This window comes from Argiope bruennichi, chromosome 6 (assembly GCF_947563725.1).
Source record: "Argiope bruennichi chromosome 6, qqArgBrue1.1, whole genome shotgun sequence".
Lineage (NCBI taxonomy): Eukaryota > Metazoa > Arthropoda > Arachnida > Araneae > Araneidae > Argiope > Argiope bruennichi.
In genome coordinates, this window is record NC_079156.1 from 98,702,895 (window position 1) to 98,719,242 (window position 16,348).

Sequence of the window (16,348 nt, forward strand, 5' to 3'; positions counted from 1 at the left end):
ATATACATGGTAGATACCACATAAATGAGGTATCTACCATGTTCGATAAAAAAATTATTTGGAAGTATCATTGGGTACTATGGATGCAGAACTATAAAATTTGACATTTAGTTCATTGAAATGTTCATTAAAAATTTAAATTCTAAATTATTCTGTAATAACAAATTTTAAAAATTCTGAATAAATTCATGATTTACTAAAAAATAGATAAAAATGATAAAACCCATGTGTCTTATTGCTCACTACAAAATAAATCAGTGTAATAATTCAATTAATTTATGCTTTAATTTAAATTACAAATTGCATAATTATGGAGATACATTTTATGCTGGTATTCATTTTTTTAGGCACAAATATTTAATGATGTATGCAATTGTATTCCAAGAAAAGGTACATCAAATCTTTAAAAAAATATTCGCAAGAATTTTATTTTATTCTTAAATTTGGTATAAAAGTCTTTACTAAACCCTGAATTCAAAGAAAATACTTTTTGAATGATAAAAAATAATAATAATAAATAAATAAAAATGCATTTTTGTGAGAAAATTTTTGATTTTCGGGACTATTAGATATTTTAAATTTAATTAAGTTATAAAAATAAAAAAGTTCTTCATAATATTTTCATTCTGTTGATGAAGCATGTTTAATCTTCAAGATCAAAAGTAATGAAATATTTATCAATTAAAAATTTAACATGGATAAATAGAAAGTATTTTTTTATTAATTTACAATAGTACATTTATTAATTCTTATATAATAAAATCATCAATAATAGATTAATCTGAAAGACTCTAAAACATAAAAAAAATTTTAATACACATAAAATAAATAATTACATTATAGTTACATTTTTTCTAGCTTTCTGATTCATACATCAACTTAAGGCACCAATTCTTAAAAAAAAAAAAAAAAAACTGTAGAGAAAAAAAAATCAAAACACTCAGCAGTACCTGATTTTAGGTAAAAGTTCTGTATTAAAAAAAATTAATGCCATCATGATTATTGTTGGCAATAAACTTAATTTCAAAAAAAAAAAAAGAGAGAGAGAGAGAGAACTTAAAGATAGTGTTCCTGACAAAAATTCGCATCCAAGAATTTTGATAGATATTTACTATATAATTTGTATCTAGAATTCTATTTATCTTTATAAAAATGATTATTTTCCTTAAGAAGATAATTTAAAAAAAACACTTGAGTTTGTTAAGTAAGCACTTTTATTTTCAGTTTTTTTTTCTAAAACAATTAAATTTCGTACCATATCTTTTTTTTTTTTTTTTCGTTAAAGGAAAATTTAACATGCAAAAGTAAATGAGAAAAAGAAAAAAGAAAATATATTCTTAATAATTCATTTATTCATTCTCTATTTTTTGTATTCTTTTTTTTTTTTTGAATTTCGATTTTTTTTTAACGTATTTTTTTTAATAAATAAGGAGAGAGAAGCAATTGAGCCGTTAATGCAATTGTTATTGCCATACCATATGATATAGCATATCTACTTTTTTTCTTTCAAAGAATGTCATTTTAAAAAATTCGTAATTCATTCTGTTATATATAGTCATACACATCTCACTGATACGTTACTTCATATGCACTTCAACAACTCTGTGATTCTTGATAACTCTTAACATGCTTTACATAATTTCTTCACTTAAAATATCGTTTTTAAAATCAAGCTTCGCGTCAAGATCATTCTGTGATATGCGAATGAAAAAGTTAGATAGGGAAGATTCATATGATCTTAAAACAAGATGCGGAATTTAAATGTGAGGGTATTCTAGAAACATACTGATATGGATAGTGAAGGGATTAACTTTTTTTAGAAAACTAAAATTTTTCTAATTTTGGAAAACTTTTAAAGTAATCAGCAAGTTAAAATTCATACCATGTTTGTGAAAAGTTCACTAGATTCGAAGATCAAGTTTTTAACTCACCTTTTATATGCCCGAGATTTTTGCTCGTGTATCTTTTACAAAGATTGGCAGATAAGTAAAAACTTATAAAAGCATATTGTAGCAAATAATAAATGACTTTTTGTTCATTCAAAAACAACTGCAGCTATAATTAGAGATTTGAACTGCATATAATTTAATGCCCATTATTTACAGAATATTCGATTACAAATATTTATACCTAAAAAAAATAAGAACTACAAATCGAAATCCATACAGGATTTCAAAACAGAATACAAAGAGAATAAATCGAAATCCAAACAGAATACAATTCAAAACAGATTACAAAGAGAATAAAGCGAAATTCAAACAGAATACAATTCAAAGCAGATTACTAAGAGAATAATTCGAAATCCATACAAAATATGATTCAAAACAGATTACAAAGGGAATAAATAGAAATCCATCTAGAATTCAATTCAAAACAGATTACAAGGGAAATAAATTGAGATTCATACAGAATAGAATTCAAAACAGATTACTAAGCGAATATCCCCATTTAAAAAAAAGTAAGAATGAATCGAAATCCATACAGGATAAATTCAAACCAGATTAATAAAGATGTATGTCCAATAACGTTTATTCATTATATGGAAAATCAAAATTTGAACTTGTAATCCATATCAGATACATTATAGACATTTATTCATTAAAGAAAAGCAAGACTTACAAATCAAAATCCATACAGGTGGTTGAAATTCAAATCAGATTGCAACGGAAATATGAATAAGAAACAGTTATTCATTACAAAAAAGAAAAACACAGATCGAAATCCGTACATTGTATTGCAAATTACCAATGAAATATATATATATATATATATATATATATATATATATATATATATATATATATATATATATATATATATATATATATATGCAATGAGTATGGTACAATGATATGCTTTGCTCTCATAAATTTAAAGAAAAAATTCCAGAAAAGAACAGGTTTTTCTTAAGTTTTTAAAACTGTTTAAGACTAGAATGACCAGTTTTTGAAATTTAAATATTAGTATTTCTATATATTGAGAGATGGAAGTATGGCCATAACAATCCTCATTAATCCAGGACCCCTGGTCATTTGACCCAAACTACAATAACAGTCCGAATTTACTGAAACAAAATTTATAATGTTAGAAGGATTTAAAATAAAGAGCTGGAATTATACATTAAAAGACGGTGAGCATATTCTTTACAAAGTAAAAATTAGAAAAAAGTTCTTATCGCGATTTATTTAATCATGAATAAAAATATTAATATTATTTTTGAATAATTTTGATGTTAATAATACTATTAAAGAATTAACTACTAAAATGTAGACTTTTTCAATCACATACTGCTTTTACGACTTTGTTATTCATTATTACAAATGTATTGGAATTAAGAAAATATCATTTTTCCAAATTTGCTATCTAGGAGGCAACTTTTATTAAATAAAAATTAAATTAAATTTATTGATGAATTGATATTCAAGTCTTGAAAATAATAAAGTAATGCATTGTCATCGAGAAAATATAAGAATACAAAACTGCATATCTGTAAACATAACAATAGCGAGATTAAAAAAAGTATATAAAATTTAATTCAAATTAATCTGTTTTTATTTTTAAGGCAATTTATATACATAAAAATAAAAAAGAGGTAATGCGGATCTTAAAGAAAGTTTAGGAATTTCAAAATAAAATTTTATACTACGCCATTTTTGGTGCATCGTAATCTAAACAGGTTTTCATTCTATTAAACTGCATCAAATCAGTTACACATGAAAAAAAGAAACTATTTTGGAAACGGATGGTTTAAAAACTAAGCGGACTGATCTAAAGGCTTACCTAAAAATAATTTTTTTGGCATACTAATAATAGAGATGTAAATAATACAGATACTAAACGAAATTTATCTTCCCTATTTTTTAACAATGGAAAAATTCATGAGATTAAATGTTTGATGAAACAATTAAAATCCTTTGGATTTCGGCCACAATAATTAAAATATTGTTGTAAAATATCTTTAAAAAAAACTTTAAAAATTAATTAAATCTAAACTACAAAACTTTACAACAATTAAACTGTCATCAATAAAAATAATTATTATTTTGAGTTTTAAAACAATGTAAAAATCATTTTTGACAGAAATATTTTTAGAAATAACCATAAAATAACGCAAACATCTCATTTAACTATCAACTAGTTAAAGCTCAAATTAAAAGTTTTGAAAATAGCTCTGTGGAGCAAATTTTCATCCTCTAAAATACATGTATGGTAAATTTGATAGCTCTAGGTCAGATGGTTTACCCAGCAGAGCACCAATTCGCGTACCGACACACACCCCTTCTCATTTATTATCAATAGCGATCAATGCAAAAGCATTATTATGAATGAACATTATTAGATGTAGAACTAATGTTATTAAAAAGCGAGAATAATATTGTTCCCAAAAGTGGTCAAATGAATTAGTGAAAGCATCGCATTGTTTTTATTTTATTTATTTTCATACATTTATTTGCACACAAACTTTAGCATATAGAAAATATGCAGGAATCTTTGCTTTTGAGCAAATTATCATTTTAGTTGCATGTTGATTCATATAAATAATTGCGACTATTGAACCATTAAATTACATATATTTATATGCAAGCAAAAGAAAATACTTAAAACATATATTAAAAAGTTACTATGAAAATAATATGTAAATAATATGATATTCTAAATGAGAGGGAACTGCCAGATATACTATTCCAACTTTACTTTGTCTCAGTATGTAATGGCATAACTGAGTAATGCATTTTGCAAATGGGAAAAGCTTTTATTCATTACCAAATACGATCTAACATTATTTTAATATCTGTCAACATTTTCGGCAAATTATAGATACTTTAGTACATTCACGTGACTGAAGCTTATCTTCTAAAAACTGAAAAAAGATACCAATAAATAAATACAAACATTCTAAAAATAGAATTTCGAGTAGATTTTATCTTAATAACAGTTATTTGGTAAAAGAGTTTGAACTCTCGTTTCTGTATGTCATGCCTTAAGTGTTGTTGTTTATGACTTGATCTTGCATAAAGACTGCTATGTTTGCATAAATGCATTTATTCATTCGTATTTTGGTAACAGATTTGCATCAAACACACAAACTGAGGCTACTTTGTTAATTTTGATCTTTTTAGTTTCTATTTATATATTCATTTATTTTGCATTAATTTGACCACGATTTACTGTAAAAGATTTGTATTTCATGTTTACAATGCAGTTTATAACTTTTGAGATTACAATTATATATATTTTTATTTTAAGTAAAGGAAAGAGAACAATTGATATTGAGGTTTTGAGGGGAGAATAAGCTTCTTTAAGAGCAAAAAGGACAGTTAAAAAACACATGTCTTCTTAATATTATAGGAATTTATTTTAGAAAAGTCTTCATCAATGTTATTTATACATTTAAGTCATAAATTAAAATTACAAAATAATCAAAATCCAAAATTAATTTTAAATAACTCGTTTTCTCAGTGATGGATTTGCGTATAAACTGCAGAAGCTGCAGCTTCATTATTGCCCCCCCCAACAAAGAAATAGTCAAATTTCGTGTATATTAAATGTACTACTTATAAAGGGTCTCATATTTCAAATAACTTATATATTTATCAAGTTTAAATCTGGAAAATGCCTTCTTTCTCTCTCTGGTCCAAAAAATTATTATTTTTTAAATGATTGATAAAGTTTTACTATAAACGGAACAGCAGGCTCCCAAAATTGAAAGAACAGTTTATATGGGGGTTTTTTGGTGAAGTATTGTCCAGTTCTATATGAATAATTTATTATTGATTATTTTTCTAGCTTTTAATTATTGAAATAATATTAATAAGATCTTGCATTATATGCAAAAACAAAATTTATAATAAATTTTATAAAACGATATTTTTATATCATACGTGGCAAAAATAGCATTCGACAAATATCATCTGGTTTGCCTGATTCACTAAGTACTGATTATATTTACTTCTATTACTTAATCAGTAAACCAATATAACCAATTAAAAAATTTTCGTTTTAAGTTAAATGGAAAATAACAGCTATTACAACATAGAATTTCTAAAATATTTTTCCATATAATGCAATTAAAAAATAAAATTCAGATCATTGATAAGATTAAGTATTTAAAAGAATAATAAAATTTTGATAACATGGTTTCCAAATAAAATGGTTCAAGAATTTTGACTTAATTCCTAAAACTCAGTGTCCACATAACAAAGCGCAAAAGTAAAAATTATCTTTCAACAATATAATATTTTGACATATAGCCTAGAGTTGAATTTCTATACAACATAGAACAACGAATCAACTCATGAGTATACCACACAATAAAAAGACTGAACATACAAAGAGTTTTAAAATATTTTTTTTTAAAAATTCAAGTCTTCCAATTGATTGAACAACCATAATACTACCAAAAAATGACACATTAAAAATTCGATAAAGCCTTTGTTTAAAATCAGCAGAGATTTTTCCGCCATAAAATTAAAATAATGAGAAAATAGTGGCAAGCTTTTAGTTACTGATTTTTTTTCTCCTTTCCCCAGAATGATATAGCTCTCATCATGACAGAACAAATGAGAGCAAAAATATTATACTTAAAATTGTCCCCATTAAATATCTACAGCAAGACGTGAAAGTTAGTCTAGTTTCAATAAAAACACAACAAAAAATACATTCAGGTATGCATGGACGAATCGTGTACGTTATTTGCGAAAGTGAATTTTCAACGTCTTTAATTGTAGGTTTCAGTTCATTATCATAAAAAGGCTTTTACGGAGAACGTGAGAATCATACGTAAGGGTCAGAGTGAAATGGCAGATCTGATTTTGAAAAAGTCATAAATAAGTTTCTTCACACCCAGTTTAACATCTCCTTTCCTCTCTCGTTGCCCGCTAATCAAACGAACGGTTTCAACTTTTGAAATGTGAAACGGGTTATTTAATACTGAAAAGCTGTCACAAATAAATTTCCATGCTTTATTTCTGATTCATTTGCGCTTTGAATCAAACTGTGACAAAGTTTTAATGTGTATTCTGGTTACTAACTAAGATGAAACCGGTTGCAAGGATTTTGTCTGTCAATGCGGGGTGAAGCTTAAGGATGGAGTTCCAGAATTGCTCTGAGCAGGAAAACACAAATGTCACCTAAAAAATTATGTTTTACGAGTTATAAAAGTAAAGCATTTACTTTATCTTAATATTATTATTAAAAAATTATTAAAAAGGAGAAAATTTATAGCAGGTAATTCTTAATAAGTTATTTTTGAATTCTTCATATATTTCTCACAAAATTAAGTTTTTAAAAATTATGCGCTTTCTTTCATCTTTTTTTTTTTTTTTTTTTTTTTAATAAAGTCACAATTTAGTTAAAATTTTTACTTTTTATTATTTGGGGGCGTGGGAGGGTAGTGTAAAGCTATATTAACAAAAATTTTAATTTTGAAGAAAATTTTTAGTTTATTATAACTTCTTAGTAGCAAGTTTTAGTACTGACTTAAAGGAATTAACTATAATTACTGTCTGTTACTACGGCAGTATTAATTGCATTGGTACTGTTTTTAATTGCAAATTGCATCAAACACTAATTGCAAATTACAATTGTACTGCGGGGTAACGTCTGTAATGTTCTCGGTAATATTAATTTCTCCTCGCTAACAATATTTTTTGTGGTACTAGTACTAGTTCTGAGTACTAACAATAAAATTACTAGAGCTGGAAAAAAAATTAGAACCGTAACTGGTATTAGTAGAGTTTTTAAAGCTTCTTGTACAATCTAGTTCTCGAATTTTTCACGTGTTCGCTTCTTTATTTGTAACAGAAATTCGTGATTAATAGTTACTAGAAACTGAAACTTTTTAACAGCATTTAACAAAATAAAATTATTTTTATGGTTACAAAAGCAAAGGAAATATTAACAGAAATTTTAATTTTGAACAAATTATAGAAACATTTAAGCAACAAAGTCTTCATAAAGAAAAATATTCCCTACAAATTTTTCTTCATTTTTACCATAAGGCTCTTTTGGTAATATTTACAACACAGTTATAATTCCAAGTATAAATATGTATTTAATGGGAAAATAGACTCCCAATTAATTGAAGGAATTATGAAAATAACAATTAATTTCATTTAATAAAAACATAACAAAGTTTCGAAAAAATTAATAAATACCTACTATTTAAAAAAACATTCCAAATTTTTCTCTAGTGGTTCCATTTTATTGAGCTTCAACCCAGTAAGAATTTTTCAAGAAGCATTTTATAAAGAGTTTGCTTGCTTAAGAACTTTATCATGTTAAAATATAAGTTTCAAAAGTTTCTTAACATTAATCTGGCACGAGCCTTTAAAAAGAACAATTGTTTTAAATGAATTACTGATGCATTTATTTGTTCCCTATTCACATGATATTACAAACTATCTTTTAGGAGCAGAAAGGAAATAGAAATAACACAAAATGAGGGTAAGTGAAAGTAATTTCTTTTAAGTACGGTTTATTATTATTATTATTTCGTAGAAGAACAGTGCAGATAGAACAGATATTCTAAAACAGAAGAAATAAAAACATATTTCTCCAAACTTCACACAAAAAGTTTAAAATTCGAGATAAGTAGCTATCGCTATATGACAAGAATAAGATTGAGATAATTCATGATGCCTTATTATATTATAAGAATTAATGATAGTACGATAGTATACACTTGCAACATTCTAAGCAAGTCAGTTAACAAACTGTGATTACACAGAGAAAAAGCGTGGATATACTTTAGAAAAATTTTCACAAGAAAATAGTTTTGTAACAGGATTTATTAAGATTTAAGAACAGAAATTCCCAGGATAGAAACTCATCAAAATTAAATCTAGATATAAAAGGATTATTAATATAAATAAATTACTTATAGGCAAAATTTTGGTTATTTTTATCAAAGTCAGAATTGATAATTTTAATAAAAGTAATCTTTCACTGCATTAATAATTTGATGTAATGCCAATTCTTGAGGATAATCAATCTCTGCACACCATTCCAATGCAGAAACTTGAACAGTAAGGAATTTTGTAAAAAAGAATCCTAACAAATACATTTTTAAAAAGAAAAAATGACATTTCCAAAGTATTCATCTAAATAATTATTGTATATGTAATTTAAAGAACTTTTAATTTTCATTTTATCTAAAATTTACTGTTACATTCTATAAGCTATGCAAAATACAAAGATAAGGAGTGATAATTACCCCTTCAAATAATGCATAAATATCAGTCAAAAATATAGAAAGAAACTGGTAATTTTACAATTTTTGCTTCAAAGCGCTTTATTTGAATCGTACATGATCATAAAAAAAATTAAGATATTAGGTAAAGCTTGGTAACAGATTAATTTTAGGAGCCAGAATTGGAATGAAAAAGAATGCAAATATTTACTAAATATAAAAGAAAAATTTTAAAAAATTGGAACGATTTTTTTTAAACTTTTTGAAAGTGTAATTTTAGTGAAGGAAAAGAATAAAAATATTTCCAATTCCTACATATCTGGAAATTTATAAGAGATTCTATGCACTTTTGATGATTCGCTTTCATCGATAAAATGTCGAAATCAAATAAATTCTAAATATAATCTCTTAATTCAATTATGGGATTACAAAAAAGCGTGAGCTTATCCAATCACAGTACATATAAAAGCACATTTATATACTCTTCATTAACTCTTAATTAGTTCCATTGAAAATAAAGTTTTTGAACTTGGAGCGTTTGCAACTGTTATTAATTCTCAACAATATTTTATAATAGATTCTACATTGGAACAAAAACTTTTGTGGCTCCAAGTAAAAATATAGGAAGAAGTTGCTTATAAATGAAACATAATTAATGATATAAATTTAATAATAAATAAATTCAATTATTTCAAAAAATGTATGAACTTACTGTTAGCTAGAATTATTTATGTATTTTAATACTGATGTTATCTTACAAAATTTTATATTTTCCTTATTTTATATTATCATTTAAATAAATAAATAAACAAACTTTATGACTTTCAGAAAAGAAAATAATTTTTTACCGTTTAGTATTTTTTTAGATTAAATGTTCCATAAAATTCCGAATTCAAATATTTTTTAACATAGTTTATTTTTCGAATCACATATATCAAAGTATTTAATGCATTGCTCCGCATTTTTAAGTTTTAAATAAATACTATATTAAGTGGTTTAAAAATGAATCGCCATGCATTTTTTGATATATCTGGTTCAGGAAATAAACCATCAAGCATGAAGAAGTTAAACAAGGAACAACTTAAACATTTTTTTTCACATTTAATAGAGAATAAATTAGTAGAATTCGTAACGTTCAATTAAAATTTTGAGTGATGCAGCATCAAAATTATCAAAATTTAAATACAATCACTGGAATTGTTTTTTGTCTTCTTGAAAACCTTAATAAATTAACTAAAAGAGTCAACACAATACGCATTTGTTAAAAATTCTAATGTCATCCACTTTTCCTGCAGCATAAAAAAAAATCTAACCTTAAAATGTTCCAAAGTTTTTTTCTCAAAAACTTCGAGGAACAAGCACCTTCCAATTAGTTGCTTCAAAAGTAGTTACGTGCATTTATTCAATGAAAGAAAATTGAATATAATTCTTACAAGTTCTAATTTTTAACTTTCCTGTCTAGATACTTAATAACTGCGTAAAAATAATATCGTATAAGCATGGTATTGACTAGCGCAATATCATTTTTTAAAAGAAACGGAAAATTTTGGATTAAACAGTGATGTTTTTATTGTGATTAATTATATTATTACTGTGGTTAAACTATACAGACTTTATTTTCATACTTTATAGATGCGCTTAGATCATGAAACGCTAATGTTAGAAAAAATGTTTCAATAGATTCTTAATTTTATTTTACAGGATGTTTGTTGTAAAGAAATATTCTTTACAACTAAGTTCACAAGAAGGTTTAATATAAAGAAATATTTTTTTATTATAAACTTTGTAAGAAGTTTATTATAAAAAATTCTTATAAATAGGGAAAGACAATAAAATAAATACTTTTATCAGCTATACATTTTCAGTTTGAAAACTCCTTACAAATGTTATATTGTTGTATGTACAAACAAATCCATTAAATTTATGCCCTAAGAAATGTAAGAAATGTAGGTAAAGCATGTATTCAATATAATTAGTCCCTATAAACTGATCAAAAGAATTAAGGCTTTTTCTCTTTACATGTCATAATCCTGTTGTAGCTTTCAATGTTGCTATTCACATTATAGCATAATTCATCGTTTTTAATTTAGATGGCGGTTCCACTCTCATGGTAGATCTTTTAAATCCCAATGGAATATGAAACTATCTTTAAAATTGCTTTAGAATACTGTTTCCAGTAATAATGCTGAATGTATTTTGTATATAGTGGTTTTTATTATCTTAATATACTGGCATGAAATATGTAATTTATATCTACGAGTTTATTTTAAGTTTTGCTTGAAATAAAATTAGGACTTTCCGAATTCACAAAATGAGACTAAGATTGTCCCAACACATATAAATAGGGGTAGGGACCTAAAATTTAACTTGATTTATTTTTGTATTTCCCTGCCAGAACCACTGAGACAATTATAAAAAAATTATAACGATCATCAAATGAATTGTGAATTTTTAATACGTAATAGTATTTAGTTATAATTTTAGTGAAATAACACATTCTTAATTTTCAAAAAAGAGACCAAGAGTATTCCAAAATATCCGTTTAAAGAAAACAGAAAACCTTAAAATTTTACTTGGCAATTCTTCCTTATCTTTTGCCACTTCGGAAAATCATAAAACAGCCATAGGAATCATAAAATGAAACGTTCTTTTTTTTTTTCATTTAGAATGATTTATTTCAAATTCTTCTTAGTATAATTCTTGATTTATATTTAATTCAAGGATTCAGGAATCCCCACCCCACCCTTTTTTTAATATAACAGCTCTGACTTCTTTCTTCCTCATTTTTTTCTTTTTTAAAATTTTTCTCAAAGTATTCAAAGCAAAAATATTATTTATTTTTAAAAATTCTTTAGTTTAATACTTTTTTTTTCTTGTAATGCAAATAAAATAAGCAACATGTATTATAAGCAGAATATGTGATTACGAGATTCGTTTACTAAAAATCAATGTGCAAAATTTGTTTTTGTTTTGTAGTAAAATGGATCGTTATATTTCACTATAGCAAACAAATCAATTATAGTTTTATTTATTTAAATATTAAAATCCGACTAACATAAATGTTCAAATACTAACATTCAGTTCATTCATTGCATACATAATTCATTCCTTGTATAGTTGTCCATTTCACATAGTTCAGATTCATTCATTATATGATGAGTCCCTTTATTCAACATTAGTTATCTATCGATTTGCTATATTACATTACATGCATTTATTAAGTGCGTTCAATAGCCATATGAATTTTCTACATTTAAATCTAAAATTCCTAGAAAAGGGAATATAAAGGAAATATATTTTACGAAATCTTCAAACAGTAAATAGTTAAATTTCAAGAAAAATCTATGTAATTTCTACTCTCTTTCTTAAATTAAATAACAAAATTCTTTATCACTTAGGGAGAAAATGAACGAAAGCCCCGAATCGTGAATTTTTTTTAAATATTGTTAAATCAAATACAAACGGAATGGCAGCAAGAATGATATTGGAAATCTGAAATTTCCCAATATTCATTCACTTTGAACTCAGATGACATTTCGTAACAAATGCCAACCTATACTTTGTTTGTATTTATTGTAATTTCATAATAAATACAAACGTTATGAACAATTTCAAGGAAGATATTTTATCAATTATAGACTTTCTTGAATAGACAAAATGAGTTTATCATAAAACACAACCATGCATTTTTACTAGATAACACTGAAGATTTGCAATTTATGGCAGAAGGGGATTTTTTTTTTCCAAAATAGTTATGCATGGAATTTTTATTGAACTAATAAGTATCTGTCATCTACCTTGCACTACAAACTCGAACAAATAAAAAGGTAAGCCATATGTTTTCATTATTTAAGGTTAATTCAACCTGTTTTTGTCTATAATAAGCCATGTAAAGTATCTCCTACATTAGTAATAATATTTGAATTTCCTGTGTCAAAACCTAAGTAAAATGCTCTTTAAACCAGTAAATAAACAGCTGTATTAGATCCATAAAAACTATCCTATTAACAAATGAAAAATTGCAAAACGAAATTTTATGTATCTCTGCTATGCATATCAACATTATATTAATATACAAACTTGTGTTTTTCTTAATTTTCATTACAGATGAAATAATTTTCAGTTGAAAGCTATTTTAATAAACATTTGTTTTTGTAAATGAAATCAAATATTCAAAAATGGTAGTATTTGTATAATCATGACTTAGATATTTTAAATAAGTAGTTTCTAATGAATGACAAATATAGAATATCCTTTTAATATTTTGCACCATCTAAACTCTCCTTAGTGTAATATATATTTAAAGCACATCTGCATTAGATATAATTTAAGAATCAGATTTGCAAAAGAGAAAATCAAGTTTACAAACAGTTTCTTGGATGTCGATCAATGTTAAAAAAGCATCGAATGTGTAATTTTCCAAATTTACTTTCTCAATCATTCATCGTTCAATGCTTAAAATGCTGTATTAAATGTAGCTCATACTTTTTTCAACAAAATCGATGCAATAAACAACATAATAAGAGGCTCATAAACAGACTGTTAATAATGCTTGTCAAAATATCTTAAGAAGAAATACAAACATATTTCAAATTATAAACTATTAAAAAGGTTCATCGCAAGCTATCAATATCAATTAAGCAAAAATCAGCAGAAAAAAATCTTCAAGCTCAGGTTGCCTATCATCTGGATTATTTGGAAGTATAACACCAGAATTCAAAATTTAAGATTTGTTGCTATAATTCGCTTGATTTTATTTTCTTTAGAATTATGTCAACTTTTTTTAATGTAATTTATGATTTAATAGAAATAATGGAAACAAAATACTAATGAAATGAAAAACAAAAATGTGAAACAAATGAAAATGAAATGACACTAATGAAAAACAAAAATTTATACTAATGAAGGAAAAAATATATAAGAATTTTAACTACAAAGCCATGCAAATTTCATATATAAATTTCATTAGAAACAATTGCATTATTCTCCAAGACATTCATCACTTCTCACTTACAATATAATATGTATAAATATTTACTGGTAAGTACATGGTTAAGCCTTCACAATATTTAAAAGTTTGTTGTCGATTATATTGGTCAGTTGTTCTATGAGAATTTATGCTTCATATCAATCATGACATTCAATTTAGTTCAACATATATTTATTCTGGTTCAATAGATATCAACAAATCTGCAACCCCCCCCCCCCTTACTCTCTATTGTTTGACCCAAATTAAAAATCGATTTATTCTGCATTGAAGAAAAAAGATGTAAACAAAACAAACCTTACCTCCCAGATTTAGTAATCACCATCTCTGTCCCCAACTTGTGAAATTGGTCCCACAGATCTTTGGATTCCAGAGTCACTTTAGGGTCGTCTTTCACCCCATCATCCTCTGGGGGCTCCAGACCCCTCATGGTGGGGCGCAGATGGGGCGGTAGGACATCTTCGGGCGTGAGAGGAGGCTTCGGAAACAAAGGCGGAGGCGGCAAGGCATGGAACGCTGCGGCCGGCAGGTAGTGATGGGGCGGCGGCGTCAGAATAGAGTTCACGCTGAAATCACTAGGCCGGGGCGGCAGCAAGAAGGGGTGGTATGCCATCCCCAAGTCTGAAGGTTCGAATCTCATCGGGTTGCACGTGTGAATATATCGAACCCAAACGACACACCACACAACGTGTGCACGCAACACTCACAAAATGTGTGAGGGCCTAACGTCCGTCTGACAGAACCTGTCGGATGGAACAACAAAAAGTAAACAAACCAATGAACTGAAAAAAAGATTCAGGAGAAAAAAAATCCAACCCCTCTTAACTTTTAAAATTTTATTTGTTTTATTATTATTTCGACCGCGCGAAACCTATGTTTATCACTTTTTTCCTTTGGGCCAGGGTAAGAGGACGGGGTGGTCTCGTCTGAGAACCGCGGGGCCTTCTGATTGGTCAACCAGCTTTCGCACACGATTCGCACTAGGGATCCAGCCACAGCGCCACCTATAGGGTGTCAGTGCTCTTACCCTCCCTCATAAGCGCGAATCGTGATGATAAAAGACTTGAAAGGTACTGGAAAGGGGGGGATGGAAGCCGATGAAGCAGTGAGACGGGAAAGGAGGGGGGACAAACGAAAGCGTATCGTTCAAGAAGACGGACGCGAATTCTTATGTTTTATTGTTGCGCGTTTCGGAGTCGTTTTGTTTTGCTTTTTTTCTCCTCTCTTAAGCTTTCACCCGCTTTTTTTTTTGTCTTTTATTTTGTTATTAAAGAAAAGGGAGCTATAAACCTTGAAATAATATCTCTCGGTAGTTTTATGGGGTTGATTTTCTTAAAAGGCGAACAGTGTAAGGATTACGGTTTTATTTTGATTTTATGTAAATCAATTCGGTTTTTGCTCAAAGGACTTAATTATTATTATTATTATTTAAGAACTAAACTATGAATAGGTTTAATGGAGGCGGTTAATCAATAGAATATTTTTTAAGTAATAAACCGAAAGTCAATATGATAAATTAATGGATATCAAAAATGTTGAATTAAAAAGTCCTTACATAAACTCGACTAATTTATTTGTTTATTCTTTTGTCGCGCGAGTTCACATAAAAGGAAGGAGTACGTCTTCCAGAAATTGTCTCGCATACCCTATATTAATAACGTTATCACTTCTCCTCCCTCAACTCCCGCTTAAAATGGTGGAACTTGGGCAAAGCCCTGATTGCCACTAGGTTCAGATTTTTATTTTCAGAGTACCAGACATGATAGTTGTATAATATATAATATTATAAAGAAAATCAATACAAGTTTAATACTTTTGTATTATGTCAAAAGGTGCATGAGAGAGTTACGAAAGAATCTGTTGGGAACGGTCTGTGATTATTTATTTTGGGAGGCGATTAGTTGCTGGTATGCTGTTAATAAACCAAAGACAATACCCCCCCCAAAAAAAAACACTTATGTATTTAGTGTTTTTTTTTGGGGGGGGAGGTGATTTTTTTTTCTTTTTTTTATGTAACTGGTTTAAAATGACAGAACCAAAATTTCACACAAATCTATGCCTATAATCATGAGATCACATATCATATTTCTTTTACTTATAAGCCATTTGTTTTTGAGATACTGCTTTTATATGTATGAAAAAGTACAGATAGAACAGACGGTGAGCCTCTT

The 16,348-nt window shown here is 27.0% G+C and overlaps 1 protein-coding gene across 1 annotated transcript in view; it reads right to left on the bottom strand.

The window, feature by feature from the left end:
* The window catches only part of LOC129972233 (T-box transcription factor TBX3-like), a 78,113-nt gene extending 63,229 nt beyond the window's left edge, over window positions 1-14,884 (bottom strand). The window contains exon 1 of the mRNA XM_056086279.1: window positions 14,480-14,884. Coding sequence (XP_055942254.1) covers window positions 14,480-14,817 — 338 coding nt within the window. The 5' untranslated portion in view covers window positions 14,818-14,884. The remainder of the gene's footprint in view (window positions 1-14,479) is intronic.
* Between the last annotated feature and the right edge of the window lie 1,464 nt (window positions 14,885-16,348).